At 48.3% G+C, this 15,898-nt stretch overlaps 1 protein-coding gene across 2 annotated transcripts; it reads left to right on the top strand.

Moving 5' to 3' along the window:
* The first annotated feature begins 2,227 nt into the window (after positions 1-2,227).
* ATXN1L (ataxin 1 like) lies at positions 2,228-13,544 on the top strand. Of its 2 annotated transcripts, none has more exons than XM_007993759.3 (3): positions 2,228-2,352; positions 4,234-4,295; positions 5,829-13,544. In XM_007993759.3, the coding sequence occupies exon 3, from the start codon at positions 5,946-5,948 to the stop codon at positions 8,013-8,015; it is 2,070 nt and encodes a 689-aa protein (XP_007991950.2). In that variant the 5' UTR covers positions 2,228-2,352; positions 4,234-4,295; positions 5,829-5,945; the 3' UTR covers positions 8,016-13,544. The 2 variants fall into 2 exon arrangements, with proteins under 2 accessions (XP_007991950.2, XP_037864231.2); XM_038008303.2 differs by having other exon boundaries at positions 5,826-13,544.
* Positions 13,545-15,898: the final 2,354 nt, after the last annotated feature.

The following is a 15,898-nucleotide window of genomic DNA, read 5'->3' as shown; positions in this document are numbered from 1 at the left end:
AGCTAAGAAATGAACTAGAAACCAGAATGCCAGTTAGTGCTAAAACGGACACACTGAGTGACCACAGGACTTCCTTCTTGGCCAAACTGAGAGAAGAGACTGTCATGAACAATATTAATATTAATGAAGCAAAACACTCTGATGATTTAGATGACAGCAGTAACTTCACTATGTTTTTTCCCACTTGTGGGGTGTGTGTGTGTGTGGTGCTTGATAATTTTTTATGGCCTTATGTGCTCATCCAGGTGAGGTCTAAGGCTTCCCTAGAAAGAATCTTAGAGATCATGCATTGTATTTGTATCTTAACTTACTTTTTTTATTTCTAAGATAATATTCTCCTAAATATTCAAACAATAATATAAGTTCTTTGCCTTTTGACCACCACCCAATTCCACTTTCCTTCCCAAAAATATCCAATGTTACGTAGTTATGTATTCTACTCCTTTTCTGTACAGATACACACAAATACATACAACCCAGGCTGGGTGTGGTAGGCTCATGCCTGAAATTTCAGCACTTTGGGAGGCCGAGGAGGGAAGATCACTTGAGCGCAGGAGTCTAAGACCAGCCTGGGCAACATAGCAAGACCTTGTCTCTACGAGAAATTTCACAAAATTAGCTGGGCATGGTGGTGCATGCCTATCATGGCACCTACCCCAGAGGCTGAGGTGGGAGGACTGCTTGAGTCCTGGAATTTGAGGAGGCAGTGAGCTAAGATGGCACCACTGCACTCTAACCTGGGCAACAGGGTTAAAAAAAAATATATATATATATGTACACACACACTAAACTGCAATGATATATCTTTTTTTTTTTTTTTTTTTTTTTGAGATGGAGTCTCACTCTATTGCCCAGGCTGGAGTGCAGTGGCGCCATCTCGGCTCACTGCAAGCTCCGCCTCCCGAGTTCACGCCATTCTCCTGCCTCAGCCTCCCGAGTAGCTGGGACTACAGGTGCCCGCCACCATGCCCGGCTAATTTTCTGTATTTTTAGTAGAGACGGGGTTTCACCGTGTTAGCCAGGTTGGTCTCAATCTCCCGACCTCGAGATCCGCCCGCCTCGGCCTCCCAAAGTGCTGGGATTACAGGCGTGAGCCACCGCGCCGGGCTCGATTTTATTTATTGAACAGAGTTTGCAGAAACTGAAAGTCTTCATTTCGGTGGCCACAACCGCAATTATTTTTGCAGCAACCTATACTTTAAAAACAAGAAAACCACAGTTGTTATTCAAACATAAATTCAACTGGCGCTCACTTTTGTTTTCACTTAAGTTAAGCAGATGTTCATGTTACTATGAAGTTGACTAGTTACTTTGTAATGAATGGTGACCTAATATTTCACTGAGTAGTCAAGCCCTCTTTCCACTAAACCAAGCTTCTTCTCACTGTACTAAACTCCGGCCTCTCTCTAAACTTTCAGGTGTTCCACTCCTTGTCACCTTCCCCTAGATCCTGAGTGGGGTTCACTCTCTTACCTCCCTCGGGGCCACTTCTCAACACTTAAAGAGCTCCTATTGGCCTGGCACGGTGGCTCACGCTTGTAATCCCAGCACTTTGGCAGGCCGAGGCGGGCGGATCACCTGAGGTCGGGAGTTCAAGACCAGCCTGACCAACATGGAGAAACCCACAAAAAATTAGTCGGGCGTGGTAGCGCATGCCTGTAATCCCAGCTACTCGGGAGGCTGAGGTAGGAGAATTACTTGAACCTGGGAGGCGGAGGTTGGGTGAGCCGAGATCGTGCCATTGCACTCCAGCCTGGGCAACAAGAGCGAAACTCTGTCTCAAAAAAAAAAAAAAAAAAAAAAAAAAAAAAAAAAAAAAAGACTTCCTATCTCCACCTGGGTCCCCAAGAGGTATCTCCTTTTCTCCTGAGCCTAGGTCACCTCGGGGTTCCCCGAAGTTCCTCAGAAAAGGCTGCACAAGTCAGGACAAGAAGTCCAGGAAATGGGGGGTCGCCGATGACCACGCCCCAGGGCTGTTTGGGAACCCCCAAAATTTACTGAGGTGGAACGATTGCGGGGTCATTATGGGGTCAGGCTGAGGGGGCCGGGCCCAGACCTATTCACGTGACCCGGTCCCAGGGAGAAGAGTTTGTTCACCCAACAGAGGGAACGCCGAACGCGATGGGAGTGTGGCACCCTCCTTTCCCGGGGAGTCCTGGGCGTTGCTCTCCCACCCCGGCGCGACGCAATCTCTCCGCGCCGGGGGCGGGACGCGCTTGACGCCATCTCTGGGCGCCCGGCTGGGGGGGCGCTGGGTGTGGGGCGGCTCCGGGGCCGGGGATGGCGGCGGCCGCGGTTGCGGCGGCTCCGGGACGAGCTGGTGGATCCCGGGAAGCGCTGTGAAATGGGCTGGTGAGTGTCCCTGGAAGTGGTGGCCGCCGGGGCCAGGCAGGCCTGGGCTCGGTGCTTCGGAGGAAGTGGCCCTCAGGAGCCCGTTGCTCCGCCGGGCCGGGGCCCATGAACCGCGGACAGGCGGAGGGGAGAGGCCGCACCTAGACCCCCTTGCGCTTCTCTCTAGCCTGGCCTGAAAGGCGGCCTCAGGCCCCGGCGCCCCAGAGGCTGTGTCCCTGAGAGCCAAGGTGTCCGAGTCTGCGGGGCGGGAAGGGCCCCCAAACAAGGAAGCGTCGTCTGCAGGGCCTCGTCCCTGCCCCCTTGGTGAAGGGTGGACCCCCTACTCTCTAAACGCAGAACTCTCGATTTCGAGCCCTACCCTTGTTGGCACAAGGATTGCGGGACCACTGGGAGCCATAACCCTAGTCTCTGACAAGCTTCTCTTTCTCCCTTTCTGTCGGGCGCACCTCTAGCCCGCAGAGAATTTGAGTCTCCAGCTGGGTTCAGCCCCTTGATTCCGACCCAAGCGTGATGAGGAGCTTGGTTCCGGGCTCTACTAGCAGCGTTGGCAACTCTCCTAACAGCCTGTTAGGTCGGTTGGGGTCACAAGCTGCGTTTTCCCTTTGAGATCTACAGTGAGGTTCTCGAGAGGCTGAGGTTTCGGATTCTTAAGTGTGTTTTGCGTTGTGGGAACCTGGCGCACAGGCTTGGCTCTTTGTTGTCCTTTCTGCAGACCTTTTGCCTCTTTCGGTCCTTTTACTAGCCTATGTTTGCTAAACTCTGGGTGACCTGGAGGCAGGTTTTCTTTAAAGTTTTCGTTACAGAAAGCAAGGATCATTTTGGGATTGAAGATGTGACCCCAGTTTCTGTTGGGAATGAAGAAGAAAGCAAACTGCTTTTCAGTTACTAAAACTGCTGGTGGAGAAAAGAGGCATCATTTATGCCACTGTGTAATATGTGTGTGTGGAATTAGGAATTTGTCTTCCCACTGTGTTTTCCTATCCTTTCACCTTTTGTGTACACCTGCACCTTGCCAATCTTGAGATGTTGCATTTGGTTTGGGTTGAGGCTTGGCGTGTTCTATAGGACTTGGACAGGAGAGTCAGTTTCTCAGAGCACTCACTCATCTGTACTACTTTCTCTGTTTTGAGAGGTTAAGGCTCCATTCTTTCACGCTTTGCGTTTCTGGCAAGTGTAGATTCACATATTGATGGTTTAGCGGTAGTTTTGTTTCACCAATGTTAGCCACCTGAGGACCAAGGCAATATTTTCAGTTTATTTCATACCTGATTCAGCACTTAGTATAAAGTTGTCCCTCAGAAAATTTTACATACACACAGACACACACACACACGTTCATTTTTTTTTAACCCTGAAAATCTCTTAATAAGTCTTCCCCTTGCGTGACTCCCCCTTGACCTCTTTTTCTGCCCTAGAAACATAAATAATTGTTCTTTTTCATCTAGTGCTGCTTTTTTCATTTAAATAACGCCACATTTATGTTTTCACAGGCCCAGAATAAAGGGGAAATCCATGGAGTTGATTTTTTCTGCTTACCACTGTTCATATGGGAACAGTGTTAAAGCTTCCATTTTTATTTGCATTTATCTGAAATTTGGATTGGAAGCAAATTTAACCTTTGGGGAACAGGCACAGGTAGATGTTAGGGAAATGATGTTAAGGAAAACCAATGAAATGTGATATAAATTTTTTTTCAGGGATGTCTTCTTACAAGTTGGAACATTCGAGATGTTTTTCTTTCTGTTCAACTGCCTGTGCACTCTGGGTAGATGTACCGTTTACCTGTGGGGAAGTAGATGAGGCAAGGACGTGTATACTGTAATGCTTTGGAATTACAGAGGTCAGGCAGCCGCTTACTCCATTCCTGTTTCTATCTTCTAGGCTCCCGAGCCAGCCGGGAGGACACTTACTACAGCTGCTCAGAAGCACCACTGGAAACTCAGGTAATTGCGGCACTTTGAATTCCTTGTTTCAGGAAAGTATCTGGGATGTCACAGTGGAAAAACAGAACAGAATATAATATAGAAAGCTCTTTTCAGATCCAAAGAACTGGAACCTGTTTGGAAGAAATAGGCAGCAAAGTTCATGTGTACTGAAGTGTTCAGACCAAAAAGTTGCTTTATAGCAATGGACAGAAGCATTTGTAAAAGGTGACAATAAGAGGAAGGGGAAAGAGAACTTTCTTATGAATCATACGGATATGGGGGAAAAAACAGGCCTGTTTAGAGGAATGGAACCAGAATTTTATGGAGTGGTGCCTGGAGCAGACCTACAGTGGAGAAAGAGCTATTGGTAAAAGAAAGCACAAAGAAAAAAGAAAGGGAATGAATAGAGAAGGCAAATTGAAGGTGATCACTGAGAAGAAAAGAAGCCTTTTGAGACTAGGGAACCGGAAGTGTACGTAAGGTCAGAAGAATTTTGTTGTTCTTTGGTGAAGAGGAGAAACAAGTTGACAGCAAACTAGTTTAATCACTCTCACTATATAGAGGCTGAGTTAAAATGTATTATTTCATGGGGCAAAGATGTTAATTTTCGTAACCTGGTTAGGGAGCAAAGTTTAAAAAAAAAGACACAGGCAGACCTGAAGATTTTGACACCTAGGTCCTTGAGGTACGGATGATATGAGGCAAAGGAGGAAGAGAGTTTTTAGCCAGGCTTGGGATAGTAGTAGGTGAGATCATAACCCAAATTAGGCTACAGAAAGGAAGCAAGGATGAGGTCATGTGTTCAGGAAAGAAGGTGGCACATTCATGTTTGGTAGCAAAAGGAGAAACTTAAGAAAAAGAGCCAGCAGGAGGCTGGGCGCTGTGGCTCACACCCATAATCCCAACACTTTAGGGGGCTAAGGCGGGCAGATCACCCAAGGGCAGGAGTTCAAGACTAGCCTGGCCAACATGTGAAACTCCATCTCTATTAAAAATATAAAGTTAGCTGGGCATGGTGGTGCATGCCTGTAGTCCCAGCTACTCGGGAGGCCGAGGCAGAATTCCTTGAACCTGGGAGGCAGAGGTTGCAGTGAACTGAGATTGCACCATTGCACTCTGGCCTGAGCAACAAGAACAAAACTCCATGTGTAAAAAACAAAACAAAACAAAAACACCAAAAGAGCCAGCAGGAAAGACCATGTGTTCAAAGACCCCTTTGGGAAGAAGGCAGAAAAGAGACAAGGTGTGCTCATGGCTCATGAGACACATTACTAACTGTGAAGCTGTTGGTCTCTCTGGGCTTGTGGAGCCCACAGGTTATTTGTGCATTGGTGAATGCTTGTCCCTATAGCTCTTTGTGCCTTGTGTTTCTCTCATGTCCCAGGCTGAATGAGTTGGGGGTGGCCTCCTTGTCTGCCCCTTTCTCTTTCCTCCTTATTTTCTAACAGTCCCCTTTGTTACATCTTCCTCCATGGCACAGTTCTTTCTATTTCCTTTGTCTTGGCTCATCCCTAGGTTACTTTTCTTTGCCTCTGATTTGTTCCCTAGCAGATGTGGGCGCCCCAGCCAGAAGCAGAGAGGGGTACAGGGAAACTACAGAGAAGCCCCTTCTGATGCCCCAGGGAGCAAGCCGACTCCTTCCAGGCTCCAGGAACACCACAAAGCAATATGAAACCTGTTCATGAGAGGAGTCAGGAATGCCTTCCACCAAAGAAACGAGACCTCCCCGTGACCAGCGAGGATATGGGGAGAACTACCAGCTGCTCTGCTAACCACACACCCTCCAGTGATGCTTCTGAATGGTCCCGAGGGGTTGTGGTGGCTGGGCAGAGCCAGGCAGGAACCAGAGTCAGCCTGGGGGGTGATGGAGCTGAGGCCATCACCGGTCTGACAGTGGACCAGTATGGCATGCTGTATAAGGTGGCTGTGCCACCTGCCACCTTCTCACCAACTGGCCTCCCATCTGTGGTGAATATGAGCCCCTTGCCCCCGACGTTTAATGTAGCGTCTTCACTAATTCAACATCCAGGCATCCACTATCCCCCAATCCACTATGCTCAGCTTCCATCCACCTCACTGCAGTTCATTGGGTCTCCTTATAGCCTTCCCTATGCTGTGCCACCTAATTTCCTACCGAGTCCCCTCTTGTCTCCTTCTGCCAACCTTGCCACCTCTCACCTTCCACACTTTGTGCCATATGCCTCACTTCTGGCAGAAGGAGCCACTCCTCCCCCACAGGCTCCCTCCCCAGCCCACTCATTTAACAAAGCTCCCTCTGCCACCTCCCCACCTGGGCAATTGCCACATCATTCAAGTACTCAGCCGCTGGACCTTGCTCCAGGTCGGATGCCCATTTATTATCAGATGTCCAGGCTACCTGCTGGGTATACTTTGCATGAAACCCCTCCAGCAGGTGCCAGCCCAGTTCTTACCCCTCAGGAGAGCCAGTCTGCTCTGGAAGCAGCTGCTGCAAATGGAGGACAGAGACCGCGAGAACGAAATTTAGTAAGACGGGAAAGTGAAGCCCTTGACTCCCCCAACAGCAAGGGTGAAGGCCAGGGACTGGTGCCAGTGGTAGAATGTGTGGTGGATGGACAGTTGTTTTCAGGTTCTCAGACTCCACGGGTGGAGGTAGTGGCACCAGCACACCGGGGGACCCCGGACACCGACCTTGAGGTCCAGCGAGTGGTTGGCGCTTTAGCTTCTCAGGACTATCGTGTGGTGGCAGCTCAGAGGAAAGAGGAACCCAGCCCCCTCAACCTATCCCATCATCCCCCCGACCATCAGGGTGAGGGGCGAGGGTCAGCCAGGAACCCTGCAGAGCTGGCAGAGAAAAATCAAGCCCGTGGGTTCTACCCTCAGTCCCATCAGGAACCAGTAAAACATAGACCTTTACCCAAAGCAATGGTTGTAGCCAATGGCAACCTGGTGCCCACTGGAACTGACTCAGGCCTGCTGCCTGTGGGCTCGGAGATCCTGGTAGCATCAAGTCTGGACGTGCAGGCCAGAGCCACCTTCCCAGACAAAGAGCCAACGCCGCCCCCCATTACCTCCTCCCACTTGCCTTCCCATTTCATGAAAGGCGCCATCATCCAGCTGGCTACAGGAGAGCTGAAGCGGGTGGAGGACCTCCAGACCCAGGATTTTGTGCGCAGTGCCGAAGTGAGTGGGGGGCTGAAGATTGACTCTAGCACGGTCGTGGACATTCAGGAGAGCCAATGGCCTGGATTTGTCATGCTACATTTTGTGGTTGGTGAGCAGCAGAGCAGAGTGAGCATCGAGGTGCCCCCTGAGCACCCCTTCTTTGTATATGGCCAGGGTTGGTCCTCTTGCAGCCCTGGGCGGACGACACAACTCTTCTCTCTGCCCTGCCATCGGCTACAGGTGGGAGATGTCTGCATCTCTATCAGTTTACAGAGCTTGAACAGTAACTCAGTTTCTCAGGCCAGCTGTGCTCCCCCAGGCCAGCTGGGTCCCCCCCGAGAAAGGCCTGAGAGGACGGTCTTGGGACCCAGAGAGCTATGTGACAGTGAGGGGAAGAGCCAGCCGGCAGGAGAGGGCTCCCATGTGGTAGAGCCTTCCCAGCCTGAGCCTGGTGCTCAGGCCTGCTGGCCAACCCCGAGCTTCCAAAGATATGGCATGCAAGGGGAGGAGGCACGGGCTGCGCTGCTCCGTCCCTCTTTCATTCCACAGGAGGTAAAGCTGTCCATTGAAGGGCGTTCCAATGCGGGAAAATGAACCTCTTTCCCAGACCAGGACTGGGGCTTTACCCCAGAGCCTTGCCTCGCCGCCGTGAGCAGGCAGAGGATTTGCACACGCCGAGCAGGGAATGGCTTTCTTGGCAGTGAGATTTGGGGGAAAGGGGAGGCATGAAGTCAGCCTCCCAAGGCAGGATCTGTTGCTCATTACCCCATGGCGTCCTTTCAGGACAACCCCAGAGGGTGTTGTGATGGGGAGCAGCAGGCCTGGGGCAAGGAAGGAAGGGGGTGCACACAGGAGGAGAAACATTCCAAAATCAGGGCCTCCCTGTTCTTTCCTCCCCATCCCTAGCTCCTGCAAGAGAAAGTCCAGGCTTTGGGAGCAGATGGCAGAGGGAGGGAGTAAAGAGAGCCAAAAATGATGATCCACAGCTTATAGTAGCAGTTAAACTGTCAGAAGTTTTTTTTCTTTTTTGTGGTGGAAGGGCAGGAGGCCCCAAGGTTGGAAATAAGAGGGTTCCCACCCAGAACCCTTCTTGTGAGAGATGCGCACTTTAAAGGGTGATTTTGTTCCAGATGTCTGTGGCTGAGTGTGTAGGGGAGGAGCACTCTGATCTACAGGACTCTGCTTGATCCTCTGCTTCATAGCTCTTCCCCATCTCTCCTCACCATTCCGCCTACAAGGCTTCTAGCAGCACAGGGGCCCAGAGGGAGAGCCCCTTCAGGGTTCAGAGTGAAGTACTACCTTGCCAGGGATTCAGTCAGCGGTCTTTGGGAGAGAGACTTGATAGCCAGGCTGACTGGGTTCTAGGCAGGGCCTCTGGAAAGGTAGTTCACCTAACAAAGCTCCTCCAATTCAGCATGCCAGACTCACTTTGAAATCTCACAGAATCTTGCTGGTAATGGTGACTTTAGAAAGAATTAGTAGACCCTTTTTTCCCAGGCACTGATCCCCCACCTTTGTCTGTGTTGTGCCTAAGTGCCTGCGCCGCCCCCACCCTCCTGCTGCCCTGACCTCTGCATGGTGTCGTGACCTGGGCCTCATTTGTAGCTGCACTGCCTTTCCTTGTCTGCAAAGTTGGTTTGGTCCACTCTGACCAAGACCTCTAGTTTTTGGTGGGTAGGGGTCTCTCTGGTTTCCCCTTCAGCTATAATCTCTATTTTTAAAATCTCAAAATCATGTCCCCTCCACTTCCACTGCCAAACAGCTTGGTGGAGAAAGAAGAAGGGAACTATGCCCTGGGCCAGGGCAAATGCATGGCTGGGCAGTGCCCATCATAGCATTTTCACACGTCCCATATGCCCCTCACGTCTTATTCCACTGCTTCTCCCAGCATTCTGGTGTCTCCAATCCATCCCCTCCCACCACCAGCTCTAAGATTCTAGGATAGGCTTGATAACATTTCAATACCTGAATAGATGTCATTTTGTGGTGGTATATACCTCTGCAAAAAGTATTTTCAATCTTAGTTGCATTTGCACCCCCCCCAGCCCCCGCCAATGTCTTAATCCCACATTTTCTTCACAACTTTTAGCATCAGCTCAGACCGTGGGGTTCCATTGGGTATTGGGAATTAGGCTCCCCCACTAGCTTTCAGGTGGGTGAGTTTTTTTGTTTGTTTTTTGGGGGTCTTTAGACTCTTGAAGGCAACTCAGGGTATTATCCACCCAGCTCTCTGGTTAGACTTCTCCCAGGCTATGATCCTGGCATGTCCTTTATAAGGTGTACTCGGGATTGGCCGAGACCTGGCCTGGCATCAGGAGTCCAAACCTCTGAGGTCTGATGTCTGCTCTGTCAAGGACTTTCGGCAAGTCTCGTGACCTCTGGCTCTTTCACTTCCTCCCGACCTGCCAAATGGGGATAAATAATCTTACCTACCTCCTGGGGGGAGGGGAAGTTCTGAGAATGGAGTCATTCTTAGTGTTCAGGTGCTAAAGGTTGTTCTCCTGGGGGAACAGAGTGACTGAAACTGGCTTGTTTGCTACAAGCCCTACACTCTTTCATTCCTTGAAAGCAGTTGCCTGGTCAGTCAGCTTTTGGGGGTCCATCAAAGGAAGCTGCTGACCTGACCACGAGTGCTTCAGTATCTGGTTTGTATCAGAACCAGACACCAACTTCGTACTGCATTTGGGATCATATCTTTCCCCTTCTCTGTCCCCCATTCTCTGAATGCTGCTTTCTCTGGCTTGTTTCCTACAGTGGGGGCCTGTGGGGTTGAGTCTTGAGGAATCTCCTCAAATGAGAGCCTTGGGAGAAGGCCTCATCTCTGGCTGTTTCATGAGCAACTCATTCCTAGAGTTCATTGTTTGCACGGGTTTCTCACAAGCGTCCTTCCTCATAGGAAGGCTCATCAACTGAATTTAGTGACATGTTCACAGAAGATGCTCAAGCAGTGTCTGCAAGGACACAAGCTGAGCTTTCTGCTTATGGGGCAAACCTATATCTAACCAGATACAGACCAATTAGTTTAAATCAAATCACGCTCCACTTGGGCTACTTGTGACTTTCCAACCTGGTAACTTCCACGGAATTCTGGAAAGAGAAATTCTTGAGGACCCTGGCAGGTTGGGCCTTGACCTTTCTGTTGCTGCTCCTGTTCTGTCTCTTGCTGGTGAAGCAATACCAGCAGCTCCTGTAATATCACAATATCGTTCCATGCATATATAACATATTAATACTTGATTTTGCTGAGCTGCAAAGGTATCTTTCATAAACTATGGTCCCCAGGAAAAGCAGCTCTGTGCTCTAAATCTCGGTCAGAGCTGTGGCCTTCCCCTTGCCTTTAACCTCTAGTTTAGTCTTTTCCTCCAGGCATGAAAAATATGACTAACCTGTGGTGTGCCCATCCTTCCTTATAGGAATTTCCTGAGTTTGCAGGAGACATGAGAGCAGTTTTTAGAGAGTGAGTATTTTAGTGGAAAGTTGTCAACTTTTTAGGAATGAGCAGTTGACGAGGGCCAGAGCCTGTCTCTTGTCAGCAGTAGGACGTTTCCAGCTCTTACGAATAGAAAGGAGGACTGCTGACTGTCTGGCACTGTATAAAAATGTGTGTACCAATTTGGGAATAGGGGAACCCAGTCATGGATGGATAATAAGCCAAGTCTTGAATCATTCCTATCAAGATGAGTACACATGAGGAAGAGGTGGCATGGGGGGATGGGGATCTAGGAGTTCAGAGCTGAGTGTTTGTACCTGAGGGGAGGGGCCTCAGCCGATCTGGGCTAATCCTTCTACATTCTTGGTCCCAGTTGGTCATACCACCAAGGGCTTTGCTCTGTGCTGCTTTGCCACTGCTGCTGTCCGCTCACTGTCCTGCCTGCTGCCCTCTACAGCTCCCTATCCTCCATGTCTTTGGCCCTGTAGATTAAGTCTAGGCGTCCAGTTCATTCTTACCTGTGTTAGGCCACATTATTTTATAGCAAAGTCATGTTGAATAGGGATGGTATGAAATGCTGCTGGTGGACTGGTGAATCCAAAGGGATATGGCTTCAGTGCTGTTGGGAGCCTTTTGGCTCCAAATGTCTGACTATCTTGAGGGAGAAACAAGCAGGTTTCTACTAGTGGTGTCTTCTATTGTATTAACTTCTTTCCTTTGTGGTATCTTGAATCCTGTTTTAAAAACTAAATGAAGGGAACCACATTAGGGGCCCATGCCAGCATCCCAGTGAAGTTCGTCCAGCTCCAGTTAAGTGGATTCTGGAGTTTGAAGAGGGTTTAAAGTTTGGCTGAAATAGCACCTGAAGTGGGGTTTAGTTTTATTTTTACTGGTGGGCATCATGAGCGATTTAGGGGGAAGCACAGGATGGTGGTGTGGTTTAAACCTGCAGCAAGCAGGCATATTGAAGAGTTGAGTGATCACGCTGGAGATGAAGGGTTGGACATGGATTGACTGGGAAAAGGCCTGGGTCCGTTGGAGTAAAGACAACCTGGTTGATTGAATTGGCCATGGGAAGTTAGGTCACAGTCTTATAAACAAAGTAAATAGGACAGAGACTAAGTTTTAGGGAGACATCTTGGCCTCCTAGGCTAAGTGTACTAAACCACACTGAAGCTACAGTACCTTCCAGATGGGCAAAAGTGTACACTACAGTTGAGGAGCTGAACCTTATTAGGTTGGATGTTGATCAGGAACCTGTTTGCCCTTTGCTGGGAAGCCTTCACCCTCCATCTTCCCTGGGGTAGGGAAGGTCTCCCACATTATGCAATAATAAAATAAGCATCTGGGTCTTTGCAGCTGTCAGTTGCTCTTTCAACTCTAGGATCCATCTTTGGACCAGAAGCCTGGTCTGGGCCTAGGATGACACTGGCCCCAGAGATGCTAGAGTCGACTGCACTCTCTCCTTAGCTGCAGACTATGCACAGTGCCTGGGGCGGAAGGAGGAGAGGTGTTGGAGTTTGCCCTGCTGCCTCCCCAGCAGGAACAATAGTCATAAATGCACTTTTCACACTAAAGGTTTCTTTATTAGTTCTCCAGTTAAACCTAGATCCCCCCGGTAGATTGCGAACTCAAAGTCTTTGTGATCCCAAAGCCATTCCACTGCAAATGCCCAGCAGTGAAGATGGCCTCAAATTGGGTTCCTGCCTGCAGTGTGTGTGGCAGCAGCCCATGTGCCTTTACCTGTTGTCAAATTTGCAAGCATTTATTTGTCTTTATGACTGTCACGGGGACTGAGGTTCTTCAGAGAGAGAGAGAGTGAGCTGATGACACAGTGGTTTTACACCCACCCCCTGGACAGGGAGTTTGCACGTAGTTGTGAGCTGTGAGTGGTTAGTGCATTGCTGGTATTGCTGAAGGCAGGGTTGATCCCTCACTTGATTGATACTTGCATTCAAGAGAATCTAGATTGTGTTGGGGGAGAGACTGTACTCATGGCTAACTTAAAGTATTAAAATAAGGCTGTCCCCTACAACCTTCTTAGTCACACAGGATCCCTGTAGCCAAAACAGTAGATGATCCAGCTGCAGAGAGCAGACTGCTCTCAGCTTGCACAGCACCTTAGGCGAGGGAAGAATATATGGATAGGGAATGGGGTGGAGAAAGGAGGATGGGAATGTTGTCATCCAGGTGGCTTTAGGGTCCTAAGGAGTGGAGAAGGATGGCACTGGGGAGGTCTGGATGGATCTGTGTAGGAGTTCCCTGTAGATAAATTACTGATCCCCCATCTACTATCCCCAGTATGTAATGGCTGAATTAATATGTAATCAACTGCATTGTATCTAAAGCCTTAGAACTAGTCAGGTGCTCCCTCCACCCAATACCATTTCTTACCCTCTAATCCTACCTGATCTTTAACAAAGCATTAATAATTCTAAGGATAATCTCTATTTTGTTGTGCTTTTTTGTAACTGTTTTAAATAAATCAATTTGTACTGTATATTTGTACTTTTGTGAGATCCTTTTTGCTGTTTTACCATTTTAAGTCTCTGTACTTGGCTACACACAGATTGTATTTTTATTGTTAATGCTCTTCTTATGGATACCTGCATTTAACTTGTGGACTATGTAAACACAATATCTATCAATATCTATATATCTATATATCTATCTATATAAACTACTAGCTTTTCCTTTTGGTGTTTGCGCCTTCTTCCTATCCCAGCCTTAGATGGTGGCCATGGGGTGGGGGATAGAAACCTTTGTGGGAGCAGTTGTAATGGAGCACAAATGGTGCCTATATTGTGCGGTGAGCTCAAGGCAGATGGGATGATTTTGTCCTCAAGCATGGTTTGTCCCCTCTGTTGGTGTGGATTTCAGAGACCCAGAAGTCTACCTGAAGACTTAGATTCTAGTGGAATCACAAGGATCTGTAGGCACCTTCACTGCTGGCCTTCTCCCCAATTCTTTACTCAGGAATACTGCCAGAAATTGTTGGAATAAGTCAGCCCCAATCATAGCTACTGCCTAAAATTTAGAAAGCTTGCCACTAGTAAGTGGCATTTATGGAACATTTATTATGTGCTACAAAATATCCTAAGTGCTTTCTCTATACGGACAAGCATTTGTTGCTACTATTTCCATTTTGTGGATGGGGAAGCCAGGACATAGAGGTTAAGTACTACTTCCCCAAAGTTACACAGCTAGTAAGTGGCAGGGTACTTCTGAACCCAGAGATGCAACTCCTGAGTTGGTATGAATTCAGAGTTTCTTGTGAAGATTGAGATCATCTATGTAAAGCGCTCAGAATCATCTTTGGTACATAGTGAGGACTCAAGTCATTTTAAAGTATCCCAAGTAGGACTCCAGTATGGAGCTCTGACTCTGAGAGAAAGGCATTTGGGTCAATTAAGTAGTTTTTTTTTTGTTTTTTTTTTTTGTTTGTTTGTTTTGAGATAGAGTCTCACTGTGTTGACAGGCTGGAGTGCAGTGGCACAATCTCAGCTCACTGCAGCCTCCACCTTGCGGGTTCAAGTGATTCTCATCTTCTCGTCCTCAGCTTCCCGAGTAGCTGGGATTGATTACAAGCACGTCAACAAAGTATTTCCTTTTAAATGTATTTTTCAAAACAAATATTGTAGCCTGCCTGGTGAAAGTAATCCTAGTTTGTTAGCTGGGCATGGTGGCGCACACTTATAGTTCCAGCTACTCGGGAGGCTGAGGCAGGAGGATCACTTGAGTCCAGGAGTTAGAGGTTACGGTGAGGTACGATCTTGCCACTGTACTTCAGCCTAGGTGACGTAGTGATATCCTTTCTCAAAAAAACAAACCCCAGGCAGGGCGCAGTGGCTCACGCCTGTAATCCCAGCACTTTGGGAGGCCAAGGCAGGCGGATCACCTGTGGTAAGAAGTTCAAGACCAGCCTGGCCAACATGGTGAAACCCTGTCTCTACTAAAAATACAGAAACTAGCCGGGTGTGGTGGCACGTGCCTGTAATCCCAGCTACTCGGGAGGCTGAGGCAGGAGAATCACTTGAACTTGGGAGGCGGGGGTTGCAGTAAGCCAAGATCACGTCATTACACTCCATCCTGGGCAACAGAGCAAGACTCCATTGCAAAAAACATCAGAAAAACCCAAAAAACAAAAGAAATCCTAGTTTGGTGGGGGTCAGTTGACACTTAAACAGCCTTGGACCTATGGAGGTCAGAGAGGAATCCAAGTTTCCCTGTTAAGATATTGGAAGAAGTCCACATTCTTGGCATAGTTATTTTTCTGGCTACAATTTAACTAGGGCACTTCCTTCTGGACCTCAAGATCTATAATTATCTAAACTGAACACAACCTTTGGTGCAGGCTAGGAAGGTTCTGTGCCTGTTCCGTACCATCACAGAAACTTTAGAAATGACCTCAGCTCTTGTCTCCTCCATGGTTTGGCAGCCATACAACCTGCCAGAGTAATCATTTTGCCCTAGCCTTAACCACTATTGACCTGAGCTCTTACCACCTTACTTCTGGATTTTCTTCAGTGAGCTTATTTTCCTGCCTTGCCTCTGGTGAATAAATAAAACATTAAAAAAATGCAAACATGAGTTTCTTGGTGCTGTGGACCTTAATATTGCAGCTATTTCTATGAGCCTATTCCTAGATGCAGCTGACTACTATCTAGAATTGTAAATGTTCAACAAACAGTATTGCTGGGAAAAGTTGCACACCTAGTTGAAGGTATTGCATAGTCTGTAGAAAACACCAGTTATGAGGAGAGACTTCTGAGTTTGGAAAAGGTAAGCTAGGTTTAAATAGCCCTTGGGACCACAGGTATCTTCATTATGGTTGTGGGAATAATCATCACAGTCAACATCGGTTCTTTCTTCGGCGTCATGCTAATTCCTTGGCAACTTGTAAAGACCCAAATGAGGACCTCTGCTTGGACAGCCTAAGCTGAGAAGCACCCTCCCTAAGAAAAGGGCAAGCCACCAGAAGCCACTGTCTGAAAATTTCTACCCAGGTTTCTCCTAGATCACTTCATTTGCTAGAATGACATTAAGA

The sequence above is a fragment of the Chlorocebus sabaeus genome, chromosome 5, assembly GCF_047675955.1.
Source record: "Chlorocebus sabaeus isolate Y175 chromosome 5, mChlSab1.0.hap1, whole genome shotgun sequence".
In the NCBI taxonomy this organism is placed as follows: Eukaryota; Metazoa; Chordata; class Mammalia; order Primates; family Cercopithecidae; genus Chlorocebus; species Chlorocebus sabaeus.
The sequence above is the reverse complement of the archived record's forward strand: the minus strand, read 5'-3'. Positions and strand labels throughout refer to the sequence as shown.

What these genes read in the sequence shown, in the direction of transcription:
- ATXN1L (XM_007993759.3), top strand. Translation starts at nt 5,946, where the DNA reads ATGAAACCTGTTCATGAGAGGAGTCAGGAATGCCTTCCACCAAAGAAA.